We start from the raw sequence: 18613 nt of genomic DNA on the forward strand, positions 1-18613 counted from the left end.
AGTAATGTTACTGCTATTCACAGTCACTGAGGTTGCATTACCCTGATGGTCGGCTTGTATTTTTAGGCTGGGAAGGGCCAATAACTATGGACCTTCCCAGCCCGATAATTTCAGCTCATAGCTGTCTGCTTTACCTTAGCTGGTTATCAAAAATAAGTGGGAATCTATCTCTATCTTTGCACATATTTAAAACCTACACATCTATAATTTCTCTTTTGCATAATTCACAGTGCATGTCACACTTTATGTCATCCGTGCTGCCGGGAAAAAATGGACATGTCTACCTGTGAGTCACAGACACGAGTGAGTCACACGAATATGTGTACAGCCCCATAGATTATAATGAGTGTGCGTATATACATGTGAAGCGGGCCTAAGTCAGAGAGAGACCCTCTTTGTGGCTACGCTCTGTTCTGGAAATTTACCAACGTCAGACCTCCTCCTAAATAAGGTTTGTGGACTAGAAAGACAAATCTGACTCTGCTACATCTGCATCTATTTTTTTCTAATTCTGCATGTCACCTAAAAAGTTGCAAGCAGTCAGAGTAGTGCTTGGTTATCAGCCATTAACTATTTAATCAGGTGTAACCCATCTGTTATGCAGAATAAATGAAATTTACAGTGATGTTCCTCCTTATCGATCATCCAGATGATTTTTGGGTAACATATTTTACTGATCATAAACAGTTTCTTTGTCGGCAGGAGTTATGTGCAGGGAGGCCGCTGCCGCTGAGCTTATGAAGCTTTTTACTATCAGGATTGATTTTTAAGTCAATGAATTGTGACATCGCAATATAACGATTCCATATGCATGAGACCTTCCCTTCAATTACAGGCAATGCTGTCTCTGAGGATGACGGTCAGCTCCTTTGCTGGATATCCGGTTCACATACAGGAGAAAATAGCCAAGGTTGGATGGTACGAATGGTAAGGAAACAATGAGTAGAACGTTTATAAGATTATATCCTGCAGTCCTTTAAATGTTGACTGTCATTTCATCAAATTTTGCATAAATCAATAGTGCCCGCGAATATGGGACTTTGTAATATATGTTATCAGTGAAATATGCCTTTTACTCCACTTATGAGCCATTTCTTTTTCTCCCTCTTGTTATTATTATTATACATTTTTTATAGCGCCATTTATTCCATGGCGCTTTACATGTGAAAGGGGCAAATATAGACAAGCACAACAAACATGAGCAATACAAGGCACACACAAGCACAGAAGGAGAGAGGACCCTGCCCGCGAGGGTTCACAGTCTACCCCCTTGTTCACAACTACCCCTTTTCAATCCTTGTGTTTACCCAAAGTAAAATAATAATCCTTATATTCAGTTCCGGTGCCAATGCCATCAAAACAGTGTTGGCACTGCCTCTCCCAGGGTTTGCGTGACATTACGTTACGCAATCACTGTGGCTAATCAGCGTTGACTTCACTCTCCTCCCCTTCAGACAAATCAAGACATCCAGAAGATGTGAGTGGACACCTGCAGATCTCACACCTTTCTGATGTCAATTACGTCAATTAAGAAGAGAGTAAAACCAGTGCTGATTGTCCACTGGGATTGCGTGACATAATTTCACAGGAACTCCAGGAAAGCGAGTGCCAAAACTGCTGGAGCTGCGCCAGCACTGGATGGTGTGTATGTTATTATTTTACTAGAGGAAAACATAGGGATTGAGAAGAGGTCATCCAAGTAGTGGACAACCCCTTTAAATAGGATGCTATAATCTGACACCTAAGTTATCAAATTTGTCTTGTTTTGACAAGATGTAGGAGTTTACAGTATTAGTGTGGATGATGAACTCAGGTTGCAAGGTGGAAGAAAAGAAATGGTGCATAAATGGAGAAAAGGCATATTTCATTGTTCTAACTCTCTCTAGAGCAGGATTCACAGCAACGATACTCAGTACTGCTGTGTAATGTTCTTCATGCTGCTGTAGTGCCTGATCATGTGCTACACAGAGACAGAGGATCAGGAATCCCTCCTGTCTGTATGTACTGTGCATAGGAGACCTCTTGTATTACAAATGCAGGTTATCAATTTTAATAGCCAGAAATAGTGATATTCCTCATATACATACATGATGGCTTACTCTGAAAAGTCACCTTAAATGACAGTAATGCATTAATATCATCAGGCCTTACTGAGTTCAACCAACATGATACTAGTCACCATTTTTTAAAATCTTTTTTTTTGTGTATGTTCCACCTCTGTGTCAGTCTTCACTGCAGTCCTAGAATTCTATTTATTAAGCAAAAAGCTCTAAATGAACAGATTTGGGGGTTACACCTGTATGTAGTAGTGTCATCCAGTGTACAAAAAGCCATAGTAAGGTGCTCAATGAACAATTTATGCTTTGGCTAAATTCACACTTCCATATAGTTGATTGATATGGGATATGGGTTATAAATGCGAGATTGGATGGGGTTTAATTCTTATGTTATCACAGCAGTTGGACAAACATGGTGAATAAATGATTAACGTTCCAGCCTAGAAAATCTATAAAATAGGGAACATGCCACTAGAAGATGACTAGGATTGAACGAGCACTAAAATGCTTGAATGCTCATTACTCGAGCCAAGCTATTCCTAAAACTTGGATGCTCGTTTCAAGTAACGAGTATAATGGGAATCAATGGGAAATTTAAGACCCATGGAGGCATCTCTGACTCCCAGTTCGCTGCTGAGAACAATGGTGTCACACTTTTACTCCACTTTAAAGACTGACATTCAAAATCAAAGAGAGATTGGAGTTTTACAGAAAAAAATGTTAAGAAACATTCTATCCTGAACAATGACTTGTAAATAAGGCAGCATTTATAAAAGATAAAAAGAAAAATAATTGAAGTAAACCAAAATAGATTTTTTTTAACAAAATAGGAAATTTCAATTGAATTTATGAAGGAAGCAAATGCCAAAAATGTGATTGAAGAGAGACTCAGCTACACCCTGTATTAAACATGAAAGAGTACCTCATACACACTCTGTTCACATTGTCATGTAGTGTTACTCCTAGGCTCATAAAGGCTATACACTAAGTGCAAAGCCTGCCAAAAATTAGAAGCAGGGTCATCCATACACCCTTGAAGGTACCAACTGTAGTACCTCATTCTAATATTGTGAACAAAGTGTAGTTTTTGTACTCCTACACAAATAAATGCTCTGCACACAGTGCAAAGCCAGGAAAAAACTATAAGCAGGCTCATTCATATACCATTGATGGCAACAACTGGAGGGCCTCTTTAAAATATTAAGAAAGTGTAGTTGATGTGCTCCCACACTCATAAAGACTCTGAACAATGTGCAAAGTCAGGAACAAATTTATAAGTAGGGTCATCCAGTCAGTCATAGACCCTTAAAGGCAACAGCTGAAAGGCCTCATTCAAATATTGAACATGAAAAACACTTTATGTTCTGCTGTCATATGGTGATGTGGAAAAGTGGGGGCTAATTTAGGTTTTGTTCATTTTTATGAGAGTGAGCCTATCAGCATTCTTTGTTGACAGGTGAAAGCGCTTGTCTGTTATGACCCCCGCACTAAAAACTCTCCCAGACAAGGTGCTTGCGGCAGGGCAGCACAACACCTCCAATGCATAGAGGGACCGCTCATGCCATATGTCCAGCAGTGAGACCCAATAGTTGAAGGTTGCTGAGGATTTAAGACATTCGCTGCTTTGGTAGACCAGGCATTGTTTGACCATCTTTAAAAACTTTAACCTCCTTGTCAAAAATATCCAGTAATCAGACCCTGGACCCTGAGATGGTTTCATGAAATTGGCCCAGGACTTTGACAGTGTACTTCTGCATCTGCTGTGTCTCCCTTGCCTCTTCTCCTTGGTTAGGCAAGGAGCAAGGTTGCACCCTGCTGCTAGCGTTGTCTGATGGGAATCTTTTGAACATATTTTCCACAATGGCCTTCTGGTATAGCACCATTTTAGAAGACCTCTCCGCTTCAGGAAGGAGAAATGCAAAGTTCTCCTTGTAGTGTGGGTATAGCAGGGTGAACAACCAGTACTCTTTTTTTTTTTGTCTAATATAAATATATGTTGAGGTTCACGGGAAAGGCAGCGATACATAAAATCGGTCATATGTGCCAAGCTCCCTTCTTCAAACGTTTCCTTGTCTTCACCATAATGACGACTCTCCATCTCCTCCTCCTCTTCCTCCTCGTTCTCCTCCGCAACCCATCCACATAGGAGAGAAGAGACAAAGAGTGTGTGAGGACAAACCTATGTTGCGCTAACCACCAGCTATTGTTCCTCCTCAGCCTCCACCTCCTCATTGTTACCCAATCCATGCTGAGCAGATGAGATGAGGCTGGGCTGGGTAATATCTCCCTGTCTCATGTCTTCCTCCAGCTCCACCTGGACCACTTCATATTTAATTGTGAGCATTGACTGTTGCCATAGGCACAGAAGCTGGATTGAAGCATTGACTATGGCATCATCGCTACTCACCATCTTTGTGGAGTCCTCAAAGCCTTGGATAACTAGAATACCGACGGACGTGTTGGAGCTGGTACTCAACAACTGGCCTCTGCTGCTCACAAAGCCTTACCAGCATGTGCAGTGTGGAATTCCAGTGGGTGGAAACATTGCACACCAGTCGGTGAGCTGGCACTTGCATCCGCCACTACAGTACTTCCAGAGTGGCGGCAGCTGTGGTCGACTTATGGAAATGGGCACTGATGTGGCGTGCCTTAACCAGACGCTCTGGCAAATCTGGGTATGTTTTTAGAAACTGCTGAACTAACAAATTGAGCACGTGTACCAAACTTGGTACGTGTGTCAGCTTGCTAAGCTATACAGCCGCCACCAGGTTACCCCCAGTATCACACATGACCATGCCAGATGGAGGTTCAGCGGCAAAAGCCACAGATCTGTTTGGGTCAGCAGAAATCCTCTGTGTCAACAAGTCTAAATGGCAACATTTCCATGTCAAGCAGCCTGGGAATTTGCACATTTCAGCCTTTGGGCCTGTGAGTGGGTGGCTGGAAACTTTGTCTTTCTTCCAAGACCTGGGGTAGGGACAGCTGACAAGGATTTGTAAGTGTCTTAAGATGGTGCCTTAGAATGTGCAAGAACAGGTACAACCAAGTTTATTTTTAATTAAAAAAAATTGGTCACCTGCAGCAGTTAAAGCGTTTTTTTTTTAGCTTAATAGCACCGTTTTGTACCACGAATCACGTAATAATTTATGAATGAGTAATTGAGTTAAGAAAAGTTTTTCAATGCTTTTTTGGAGTTTTATATACCATCGAAATGTACCACAGAGCACGTTATACTGTTTGGATGAGTAATTCAATCCAGACAAATTTTTCAACACTTTTTGAAGTGTTGTATATCACCAAAATGTACCAAAAACATGTAATAGTCTATGGATGAGTAATTGAATCCTGAAAAAACTGACAGCCATTTTTGTAGTATTATATGACACCAAAATGCACTACGTAATACTGTGTAGATGAGTAATTGAATCCAGAAATTTTTTTCAACTTTTTTTGGAGTTCCATATAACACATAAATGTATCACAAAGCATGTAATACTGTATGGATGAGTAATTAAATCCAGAAAATTTTACAACTCTTTTTTGTAGTGTTATATACCACCAAAACATACAACAGAGCACGTAATACTGTATGGATTACCAAATCCAGGAAAAAAATGTTAATTCTTTTTTTGAGTGTTATATACTACAGAAATGTACCACAAAACAAGTAATACTCTATGGATGAAAATAGAGTAAATTTTTTCACCTGGAGAAAAAAATGTGGTAGTTTTATAACTCCTGATGATGTCATACGGCTAACCAATCACAGTAATGCCAATAACCAAGATGGCCATGGCATTACAGTGACTGGCAAGCAATCTCTGCATGCTTATTGGCTGTGTAACATGCGCCAAAGATGCGGGGCGGGGACTCGAGTTTCAAATTCTAGCACCAGCTAATGCTTGTCGAGTGCATATCCAAGCACTCATAAACTGGAGTGATATCCGAGTATCACTGAGCACATTTGCTCATCCCTAAAAATGACCTAATATTTAAATTTACGTTGACTGTATTTTTGAACATTTTTTAGATTTTTTTAGGCTCTCACTTCCTGTTCTTCACACATACATGCAGCAATAATCTGACTCAGACCCTATCTGTTTGCATAGAAACATTATCTGGGTATAGTCTAATCTGGACAAAGATCATTATGAAGGAAGAGGGAGGAGGTGAGTTGTGACCATTGCCTATTGTAAATATTGGATCTAGCATTATCTACTGTATATGTACAGTACTGTGCAGGAGGGTAAAAAAAGCTGCAAATTAACAATGCTAACAATCTATAGAACATAAATTCAAAAAACAAACCAGAAAAAACATCTTCACCAACACCAAGTCAGATAACAAATGCACTAGCAGGATGCAGCAGACCCCCATTATAAAGGTGGGGGCAGCACAGGTGCACACAAATAACATGCCAGTCGCACAGGTAGGTGTGATGCAACTGGGGCATCTGTCCTTATGGGGTGCACTCATATAGTGTTATTTCCTGAATATAGAGGCATTATCAGTCATTTGTACAGGAGGGGGAGGAAGTGAGCTGTGGTGTCACCTATTGTGAATGGTAGTATTATCTACTGTATATAGAGGTGTAATCAATCATGGTACAGGAGGAGGTGAGCTGTGATATCACCTATTGTGAATGGTAGATCATGTTTTATCTACTGTATATAGAGGTGTATTCAGACATTGTAGAGGAGGAGGTGAGCTGTGACATCACCTATTGTGAATGGTGAATCCTGTGTTATCTACTGTTTATAGAGGTGTTATCAGTCATTATACATGAGGAGGAGGAGGTGAGCTGTGACTTCATCTATGGTAGATGGTGGATCCTGGTTTATCTTCTGATTATAGAGGTGTTATCAGTTATTATACAGGAGGAGGAGAAGGTGAGCTGTGATATCACCTATTGTGAATGGTAGATCCTGTGTTATCTACTGTATGTAGAGGTGTATTCAGTCATTGTACAGGAGAAGGTGAGCTGTGACATCACCTATTGTGAATGGTGGATCCTGTATTATCTACTGTATAAAGAGGTGTAATCAGTCATGGTACAGGAGGAGGTGAGCTGTGATATCACCTATTGTGAATGGTAAATCATGTTTTATCTACTGTATATAGAGGTGTATTCAGTCATTGTACAGGAGGAGGTGAGCTGTGATATCACCTATTGTGAATGGTGAATGCTGTGTTATCTACTGTTTATAGAGATGTTATCAGTCATTATAAATGAGGAGGAGGAGGTGAGCTGTGACAAGATGGTGGATCCTGGGTTATCTTCTGTTTATAGAGGTGTTATCAGTTATTATACAGGAGGAGGAGGAGGTGAGATGTGACATCACCTTTTGTGAATGGTGGATCCTGTGGTATCTACTGGATATAGAGATGTTATCAGTCATTGTACAGGAGAGAGAGGAGGTGAGCTGTGACATCAGCTATGGTAGATGGTGGATCATGGGTTATCTTCTGTTTATAGAGATGTTATCAGTCATTGTACAGGTGGAGGAGGTGAGCTGTGACATCACCTATTGTGAATGGTGGATCCTGTGTTATCTACTGGATCTAGAGATGTTATCAGTCATTGTACAGGAGAGAGAGGGGGTGAGCTGTGACATCAGCTATGGTAGATGGTGGATCCTGGGTTATCTTCTGTTTATAGAGATGTTATCAGTCATTGTACAGGTGGAGGAGGTGAGCTGTGACATCACCTATTGTGAATGGTGGATCCTGTATTATCTACTGTATATAGAGGTGTAATCAGTCATGGTACAGGAGGAGGTCAGCTGTGATATCACCTATTGTGAATGGTAAATCATGTTTTATCTACTGTATATAGAGGTTTATTCAGTCATTGTACAGGAGGAGGTGAGCTGTGATATCACCTACTGTGAATGGTGAATCCTGTGTTATCTACTGTTTATAGAGATGTTATCAGTCATTATAAATGAGGAGGAGGAGGTGAGCTGTGACATCAGCTATGGTAGATGGTGGATCCTGGGTTATCTTCTGTTTATAGAGGTGTTATCAGTTATTATACAGGAGGAGGAAGAGGTGAGATGTGACATCACCTATTGTGAATGGTGGATCCTGTGTTATCTACTGGATATAGAGATGTTATCAGTCATTGTACAGGAGAGAGAGGAGGTGAGCTGTGACATCAGCTATGGTAGATGGTGGATCCTGGGTTATCTTCTGTATATAGAGGTGTTATCAGTCATTGTACAGGAGGAGGAGGTGAGCTGTGACATCACCTATTGTGAATGGTGGATCCTGTGTTATCTACTGTATATAGAGGTGTGACATTGTTACCTTGTAATCCTGCCTGGGCTGATAATGAGATGAATAAGTCTGAAAAGTAATCTGCAGTGAACAGGAAAAATAAATCTAGTGGCTGGTGCGAAAATTGCAAAATTTCTTAAATTTTTTTTTACCAGGTATCTCCACCAAATGGTTATTCCTAACATTGGAAGTTCACAACTATCCACTAGATAGGTGATAAGTTGCTGATTGTTGAGGGTCCAGCCGCTCGGACCCCCACTCTTCCTGAGGACAGGGTTTTGCAGAAAGGTGAACATTTTTGCAAACTGCATGAATAAAACTTACTTACATAGCTGAGATCTTTTGCTTTACTAGTGGGAGGAGCCTGGTGATAATGATGAGCAATTACAATATTAACACTTTAAGGCTTGGCTCACACGAGCGTATAACACGGCCGAGCGCTATCCGATTATTTTCTCATGATATGATTGGCTGTGAGACTCGGCTCACACGCACCCGTACAAGTCTATGAGTGCATGCGAAACATGGGACTGCACTCGGATGCCACCTGAGTGCAGTGGGATTCCCGTGGAGGATAGGGAAATGACTTTCTCTGTCTCCTCCACACTTGTGCTGAGATCCTCTCATGCCACAGAATCGGACCACTGACGCTCAAAGATGGAGCCGAGGGTCATTATCATCTCACATCCAATATTATACACTCGTGTGTCTCCGGCCTATTAGACGGTTGTAGTTATGTATTTTATATTTGGCTTTTTGTATGACTGCGCACTACAAAATAAGAAAAAAAAAATGAAAAAGTCTATGAAAACCGATACAGGGAAAACATGAAACGCGTTTTGAGTTTTTTTGTAATTTTCTTTCCATCGCTCTGTTCCATCTCTCTGCCACCGTCGCGATGTAATGGATAACTCAACTCCACTTTAATATTGATGTCGGTGTGAGCCGTCATGGAACGTGCGGCATTTATGGGGGAGTACAGATGTGTACCATGGGGGGCTTCTCACAGAGAATTCATTATGATCCAGAGGCGCAATCGGTGCCGGAGCCAAGGGACGGAGGAAATACAACAGCTTTCACTACTGTAAGCGGAGAGGGCGAGGAAATTAAATCTGAGCCGGCGACGAGTGATGATCGAAAATAGAGATTTTTCATAAACAACAGAGCGGCCGGTAGTAAGGAATACAATAATGTCACATGGAGTCAGTACGGGGGCCGCCGGCGGCTAGGCGGGGGCTCGTTGTATCCCGTTACGAGCTCTGATCGGGGATTTGTAACCTAAAGTCGCTCGCAGCTGCCACATTCCACACCTCGTCCGAGGCTGCCGGCCACAGAAGTGAGCGCCGGATGGCAAACACGTGAGGCTGCTCCTGATCGCCCCCTAGTGGCTATTAACACTTCTGACAAATGTATACACGATGTCTTTAAAATGAGGTGTTGTAATAAAGTCACATCCCAAAGGCAACAGGTATGAAAGAGCGGCGGGAGAGTGGTAATATCTGGCGGATATAAGAGAAAATTGTATTTTATTGCGTTAATCTCGGCACTATGACTTTCCAGCTGGTTTGGGACTATAAATCCCAGCAATCCCAGTCCAGCTGGGTCTGAACTCACTTTAAGGCAGGGATCACACATGTAAGGAATACGGCCGAGTCTCGCATGTTGATACCCGGCACTCAGGTGCGGAGCGTGCGGCACCATGTATTGCTAGGTGGCCGCACGCTGTCACATATTACCCCCCCTCTGCCTAGGGGGTTTTGGCATCTTCAGACACAAAGTAGATGCTCTCCATGTAACCTCCCTGGCCTATGCGCTACGTGGAAAGTGAAGTCTTGAAGGGCTAAGAACCACCTAGTCTCCCTGGCGTTCTTACCCTTCTTCTCTCTTAACCATCTCAGAGGGGCATGGTCTGATACTAACTTAAACCTACAGCCCAGCAGAGAACACTTCAGTGTGTCTATGGCCCACTTAAGAGCTAAACACTCCTTCGCAACTATGAAGAAGTTCTTCTTGCAAGAGGAGAGTTTCCGGCTCGGTTTATTTCCTGTGACACAACGGCTCCCAACCCAAATTCTGAAGCATCGGTCTGGACCACAAATTCTTTTTGTGCGACCACAACCCAATGCTTGCACAGAGCCTGCTTGAGTTCTTCAAACACCATCTCTGTGTCAGGAGCGTCCATTTCACCATTGTCAACTTGGTGCCCACAAGGAGAGTAGAGATGAGCGACTTTGCCTTTTTTCGGGTCGAGTCGGGTTTCACGAAACCCGACTTTCGCAAAAGTCAGTTCGAACGAAATCGGCCGACTATAGGGAAAAGTCGGAGGACGACTGAAACACGAAACCCAATGCAAGTCAATGGGGAAGAAAAATCGGCAGGGAGTGGAGGACAGGAAACACACCTACAGTGCCCATTTCAATGCCAAAAACATCAATTATTATTCCTTAAGCTTGTCAACCTTAATTTACTTTATAATAATAGTTAGGCATTGAAAACTGGGGATTATCTGGCTAAAGTTGGGGGGGGTAGGGCTGACTCCAGATTTTCGTGGGCCCAGGGCCAAAGAGTGTCAGTGCGCCCCTTTAACACATACCACAACTCATGATGCTCCGATACGGCAGAGAAATAGCGGTATAGTACAATGAAAAATACTTCACTTCTTACATCTCATGACTGATATCCATTTTAAATTGTCCAATAGCTCCAAAAACGGACAGTATATTACTCCATACAGTGTTATGGCCACCGCATAGTGCGCTATACAGAGTAATGAGGCCCATATATTTCTCTGTAGGGAAGGTGGCCTGACAGATGGATGGACGTGTCAGAATAGAGAAAGATAGGTTTGCACAGTTTAGACAGGTGTCAGTTACTACAGTGGGGAACAGTTAGGAAAGTGTAGTGGACGTGCAGTACCTTGGGTTGACCATTAGATGGCAGGGAGGAGTGTGAGCAAAGGACTTGACATCAGCTTAGGGCTTTAGAAACCGTTGGTCATGGGGGAGGAGTTACAGTGACAGGGGACCGGGAGAGATATAAATACTGAGGGAGGGTTCCAGAAAGTTCCAGTCCCCAGGGGGAACTCCAGTGACAGAAGGACCTACGACAGTTCGTGCGCTGTGAGGAAAACCGTACCAGGGGGACTGAGGAGAGAGAACGTCAGGGAAGTGGTCCTGACAGGAAGAACTGCAGAAGAGACGAGACACCAGGTGTGGGACACCGTGTTGGACATGACGACTGAACAGTGGAAGTGCTGTTGGTTTATGGGCCTAAAGCGGCCACAGTGACGGACCTGTCAGGAGCGTCGACGAGTGCAGAGGGGACGGTGTATGCATACACGTCCCCAGTATAGAGTACGGTGTGTTAGAAGCGGCCCTGGAAACGGAGGACCGTGAGGTAAAGAAAGTGCGGTGTGCTCTGAGGCCGTCAGACGGACGGCGAGTGAAATAAACTTGGACCTGTTGCACCCAGAATCTGCCTCCATCTTGTCTCTGTTTTATCTCTGTGCGGTAAGAAGAGGGACCACCCCCCAGCTCGGCCCACCGACCCTACATCTCCATACAGAATCATTGGTCCCATATAATGTTCCATACAGTATATGATGAGCTCCACATAATGCTACAGTATATGTTGTTCACCATGGATGAAGCTCCAGTGTCTTATGGGCCCAAATAATGCTCCATATATAATGGGCCCCATTTCTACTGCTCTAGTGTATAATGGGCCCTGTAAATGCTGCTCCAGTGTCTGATGTCCACCTTTGGAATGCTGCAGTGTATGGTGGGCCTCATATATCATTCTCCAGAGGATAGTGCTCCCCAAAAATTGCTCCCAACCTTTAACCCCTTCACCCCCAAGGGTGGTTTGCACGTTCATGACCGGGCCAATTTTTACAATTCTGACCACTGTACCTTTATGAGGTCATAACTCTGGAACGCTTCCATGGATCCCGGTGATTCTGACATTGTTTTCTCGTGACATATTGTACTTCATGTTAGTGGTAAAATTTCATTCAAATAACTTGCATTTATTTGTGAGAAAAACGGAAATTTGGCGAAAATTTTGAAAATTTTGCAATTTTCCAAATTTTTATGCCCTTAAATCACAGAGATACGGCACACAAAAAACTTGATAACTAACATTTCCCACATGTTTACTTTACATCAGCACAATTTTGGAACCAAAATTTTTTTTTGTTAGGAAGTTATAAGGGTTAAAAGTTGACTAGCGATTTCTCATTTTTACAACACCATTTTATTTTTAGGACCACATCACATTTGACGTCACTTTGAGGGGTCTATATGATAGAAAATACCCAAAAGGGACACCATTCTAAAAGCTGCACCCGTTAAGGTACTCAAAACCACATTCAAGAAGTTTATTAACCTTTTAGGTGCGTCACAGGAATTTTTTTGAATATTTAAAAAAAATTGAACATCTAACTTTTTTCACAAAAAAAAATACTTCAGGGTCAATTTTTTTTATTTTACCAAGGGTAACAGGAGAAATTGGACTGCAAAAGTTATTGTGCAATTTGTCCTGAGTACGCTGATACCTGATTTGTGGGGGGGAACGACTGTTTCGGCGCATGGCAGAGCTCAGAATGGAAGGAGCGCCGTTTGACTTTTTCAATGCAAAATTGGCTGGAATTCAGATCGGACGCCATGTCACGTTTGGAGAGTCCCTGATGTACCTAAACAGTGGAAACCCCCTACAAGTGACCCCATTTTGGAAACTAGACCCCCCAATGAACTTATCTAGATATGTGGTGAGAACTTTGAACCCACAAGGGCTTTACAGAAGTTTATAACGTACAGCGGTACAATTAAAAAATCATATTTTTTCCACAAAAATTATCTTTTCACCCCAATTTTTATTTTCCCAAGGGTAACAGGACCCTAAAAGTTATTGTGCAATTTGTCCTGAGTACGCTGATATCCCACATGTGGAGGTAAACCACTATTTGGGCGCATGGCAGAGCTCGGAAGGAAAGCAGCGCCATTTGACGTTTTTGGCTGGAATTGAGATTGGACATCATGTCGCGATTGGAAATCCCCTGATGTACCAAAACAGTGGAAACCCCCCACAAATGACACCATTTTGGAAACTAGACCCCCTAAGGAACTTATCTAGATGTGTGGTGAGAACTTTGAACCCCCAGTGCTTCACAGAAGTTTATAACGCCCGGGCGTGAAAATAAAAAATTCGTATTTTTTCCACAAACATGATCTTTTAGTCACCATTTTTTATTTTCCCAAGGGTACCAGGAGAAATTGGACCCCAAAAGTTGTTGTCCAATTTGTCCTGAGTACGCTGACACCCCATATGTGGGAGAAAACTACTGTATGGACACACGTCAGGGCTCGGAAGGGAAGTAGTGACGTTTTGGAATGCAGACTTTGATGGAATGGTCTGCGGGTGTCATGTTGCCTTTGGAAAGCCCCTAATGTACCTAAACAGTGGAAACCCCCACAAATGACCCCATTTTGGAAACGAGACCCCCTAAGGAACTTATCTAGATGTGTTGTGAGCACTTTGAACCCCCAAGGGCTTCACAGAAGTTTATAATGCCCGGGCATGAAAATAAAAAAATCGTATTTTTTCCACAAACATGATCAATTAGTCCCCAATTTTTTTTATTTTCCCAAGGGTAACAGGAGAACTTGAACCCCAAAAGTTGTTGTCCAATTTGTCCTGAGTATGCTGACTCCCCATATGTGGGAGAAAACTACTGTATGGACACACGTCAGGGCTCGGAAGGGAAGTAGTGACGTTTTGGAATGCAGACTTTGATGGAATGGTCTGCGGGTGTCATGTTGCCTTTCGAGAGCCCCTAATGTACCTAAACAGTGGAAACCCCCACAAATGACCCCATTTTGGACACTAGGCCCCCCACGGAACTTATCTAGATGTGTGGTGAGCACTTTGAACCCCCAAGTGCTTCACAGAAGTTTATAACGCTCGGACGTGAAAATAAAAAAATCATTTTTTTCCACAAAAATGATATTTTTGCGCCCAATTTGTTATTTTCCTAAGGGTAACAGGAGAAATTGGACCCCAAAAATTGTTTTGCAATTTGACCTGAGCAGGCTGATACCCTACATGTGGGGGTAAAACACTGTTTGGGCGCATGGCAGAGCTTGGAAGGGAAGGAGCACCATTTGACTTTTTCAACTCAGAATTGGCTGGAATTGAGATCAGACGCCATGTTGCATTTGGAGAGCCCCTGATGTGCCCAAACACTGGAAACCCCCAATTCTAACTCCAACCCGAACCCCAACACACCCCTAACCCTAATCTCAGCCCTAACCCTAACCCTAGCCCCAACCCTAACCCTACCCTAACCCTAGCCCTAACCCTAATGGAAAAATGGAAATAAATACATTTATTTTATTTTATTATTTTTCCCTAACTAAGGGGGTGATAACGGGGGGTTTGATTTACTATTTATGGCGGTTTTTATGTTTGGCAGCTGTCACACGCTAAAAGACGCTTTTTATTGTAAAAATAGTTTTTGCATCACCACATATTGAGAGCTCTAGTTTTTCCGTATTTTGACCTACCGAGTCATGTGAGGTCTTATTTTTTGCGGGACGAGTTGACGTTTTTATTGGTACCATTTTCGGGCACGTGACATTTTTTGATCGCTTTTTATTCCTATTTTTGTGACGCAGAATGAACAAAAACCAGCGTTTCATGAATTTCATTTGGGGGGGTGCGTTTACACCGTTCCGCGTGCGATAAAATTGATAAAGCGGTTTTATTCTTCGGGTCAGTACGCTTACAGAGATACCTCATTTAGGTCGTTTTTTTATGTTTTGTCGGTTTTATGCAATGAAAACTATTTTATATAAAAAATAATTATTTTTGCATCACTTTATTCTGCGAGCTATAACTTTTTTATTTTTTTGCGGATGATGCTGTGTGGCAGCTCGTTTTTTGCGGGACAAGATGACATTTTCAGCGGTACCATGGATATTTATATGCGTCTTTTTGATCGCGCGTTATTACACTTTTTGTTTGGCGGTATGATAATAAATCATTATTTTTTGATTCGTTTTTTATTTTTATTTTTTAAGGGGTTCGCTAAAGGGGTTAACTAATGGGACAGTTTTATAGGGCGGGTCGTTACGGACGCGGCGATACCTAATATGTGTACTTTTATTGTTTTTTTTATTTCTAAAAAATGGATTTATTTGGGTTTTTTTTTTTTTTTTCTAATTTATTTGGCAATTTTTTTTAATTTATTTTAACACTTTTTTTTTTTATTTTTTTTTACTTTATTAAATAGTCCCAGGTGGGACATCACTGTCCTGTGACAGATCGCTGATCTGTCACATCACAGATCACTGTGACAGATCAGCAATCTGTCACAGGCACTGCAGAAGGCTTCCTCATGCCTGCGCTTTGCAGGCACTGAGGAAGCCAGCTTCCTGCAGGCCCCCGTCGCCATCTTGGATTCGGGGGCCTGCAGGAAAGGAGCCCCCCGCAGCAGCGCTGCACATTGCGCTGCCGTGGGGGGCTCAGGGAAGCACGGAGGGAGCCCCCTCCCTGCCGATGCTTCCCTTTAACCCCCGGTGTACCGCGATCATGTTTGATCGCGGTGTGCAAGGGGTTAACGTGTCGGGGCGGTCCGTGACCACCCCTGACACATTGTGCCGGGTGTCAGCTGTGATAATCAGCTGACACCCGGCCGCGATCAGCGGCGCTCACCACGTGGGCGCCTGTTATGAATGAGTCACCGTAGGAGGCAAAAGCAGAAATACAAGCTAAGTCCAGAAAACCAGAGAAGTTGGCAACTATCAGATTACAGACCCCTGAACCTATCAACACAACTAGCATTAGCCGTGGGGGGTTCCTACGATGCCCTAGACCCCTCGATCACAGCCAGAGAATTACATAGGCCTAAAGAAAGAAAGGGGAAATCTAAACTGCCCCAGAGCAGACCCCAAAGCAATAGGCAGCCCCCAACATATAATGACGGTGAAGCAAGATGAAAATACTAACACAGACAGAAAGATAGACTGAGCAAAGACGGGGCCCAAAACTACCTAGATAGGAAAGGACAGGAAGGCTGCTGTCTGCAATCTGCCAAAACCCTATCAAAAACATAAGCCAACAAGCTGATATGAAAAAGGCCCTGAAGCAGCTAGGCTTCAAAAACTAAATCAGCACTCAGGTATTTTCAGAAGACAGAGCTAAATGAATTCAGCAAACCCCAGCAGGGAATGGCAGAAATCCAGAAAATCAAAGCAAAACAAAGTCAAAGCACCAAAGCAAAAGGCCGAGCAGCAAACTTAGCTTTAGAGGGGCAGGAATTCAGACTGGTCTCCAGGGATCCCACAGAGAAATCAGCCGCAGGGCAGAAGGGCGTCGGCAGCCTTATATCCAGTCAGTAACTCCACTCAGCCAGTCATCATCATCAGCCTCAGGTGTTTGATAATCAGGCTCACTACCTTTCTTTACCAGAAGAGGGAGTTCCTCGGGCCTCAGTAATGAAGGGGAAAATGAACTCACAACAGTACCTCCCCCTTGAGGAGGGGTCACCGAACCCTCAACTACGCCACCAGGGCGATCAGGGTGAGCCCGATGAAAGGCACGCACCAATCTTTTGGCATGAATATCAGAGGCAGAGACCCAGGAATTATCCTCCTGACCATAACCCTTCCACTTAACCAAATACTGGAGTCTCCGTCTAGCCAGACGGGAATCCAGTACTTTCTCTACCTCATATTCCATGTTACCTTCAACCAATACAGGGTCTGGAGGTGCCACCCCCGGAACAACAGGTTCAAAAAACCTCTTCAACAAAGATTTATGGAACACATTATGGATTTTAAATGTGACAGGAAGAGCCAAACGAAAAGAGACCGGATTAATAATCTCCACAATCTTGTAAGGTCCAATAAATCTAGGCTTAAACTTAGGAGAAGCCACCTTCATAGCAATATTTTTTGATGATAACCACACCATATCACCAACCTTAAACTGGGGACCAATGGTCCTATGTCGGTTGGAAAACCGCTGGGCCTTTTCCTGGGAGAGAGATAACTTATCCACCACTTGGTCCCAGATCTGGTGCATTCTCTCCACCACAGTGTCAACACCTGGGCAGGCAGAGGGCTCCACCTGCCCTGAAGAAAATCGAGGATGAAACCCAAAGTTCCAAAAAAAAGGTGACATCAAAGTGGCAGAACTAGCTCTATTATTTAAAGCAAATTCAGCCAAGGGCAAAAATGAAACCCAATCATCCTGATCAGCAGAAATAAAACAGCTCAAATATGACTCCAAGGTCTGGTTTGTTCTCTCTGTCTGCCCATTGGTCTGAGGGTGAAAAGCAGAGGAGAAGGACAACTGAATTCCCAGCCTGGAACAGAAAGTTCTCCAAAATCTAGACACAAACTGCACTCTGTCAGATACAATGTTCTCAGGAATCCCATGCAAACGAACCACCTGTTGTAAAAAAAAAGGGGCACCAACTCAGAGGAAGACGGCAACTTAGGGAGTGGTACAAGATGAACCATCTTAGAGAACCTATCACAAATCACCCAAATAACAGTCATCCTCTGAGAGACAGGCATATCAGAGATGAAATCCATTGAAATATGGGTCCATGGCCTCTTGGGGACAGGCAAAGGCATCAACAACCCACTAGAGCGAGAACACGATTTAGACCGGGAGCACGTCCCACAGGACTGCACAAAATTCCTGACATCACGAGACAAGGAGGGCCACCAAAAAAACCGACTCACCAGATCTCTAGTACCAAAAATACCTGGATGACCAGCCAAAGCAGAGCAATGAACTTCAGACATCACTCTCTTCTTCCACTGGTCAGGAACATACAACTTTCCACTGGGACAACGCTCAGGTTTGTCCTCCTGGAACTCTTCCAGAGCACGTCTCAAATCGGGCGAGATGGCAGAAAGAACTACCCCTTCGCCTAAGATGGTAGCAGGCTTGGTCACCACAGGAGAATCAGCAAAGAAGCTCCCAGAGAGGGCGTCTGCCTTGACATTCTTTGTTCCAGGAAGAAAAGAAACCACAAAATCAAAACGTGTAAAAAAACAAGGCCCACCTAGCCTGTCTAGGGTTCAAGCGCTTAGCCGACTCTAGGTAAATCAAATTCTTGTGGTCAGTGAGGACCACGACTTGATGCTTAGCTCCCTCCAACCAATGTCTCCACTCCTCAAATGCCCATTTCATGGCCAACAGTTCCCTATTCCCCACATCATAGTTACGTTCAGATGGAGAGAACTTTCGGGAAAAGAAAGCAC

General features: G+C 43.2%; 1 protein-coding gene across 1 annotated transcript in view; it reads left to right on the plus strand.

The window, feature by feature from the left end:
- The window catches only part of LOC141084518 (cyclic nucleotide-binding domain-containing protein 2-like), a 346033-nt gene that overhangs the window by 69381 nt on the left and 258039 nt on the right, over window positions 1–18613 (plus strand). The window contains exon 6 of the mRNA XM_073569275.1: window positions 836–927. Within this exon, the coding sequence (XP_073425376.1) occupies window positions 836–927 (92 nt within the window). The remainder of the gene's footprint in view (window positions 1–835; window positions 928–18613) is intronic.

The sequence above is a fragment of the Dendrobates tinctorius genome, unplaced genomic scaffold (assembly GCF_039654945.1).
Source record: "Dendrobates tinctorius isolate UK_male_01 unplaced genomic scaffold, ASM3965494v1 ptg000023l, whole genome shotgun sequence".
NCBI classification, from domain to species: Eukaryota; Metazoa; Chordata; class Amphibia; order Anura; family Dendrobatidae; genus Dendrobates; species Dendrobates tinctorius.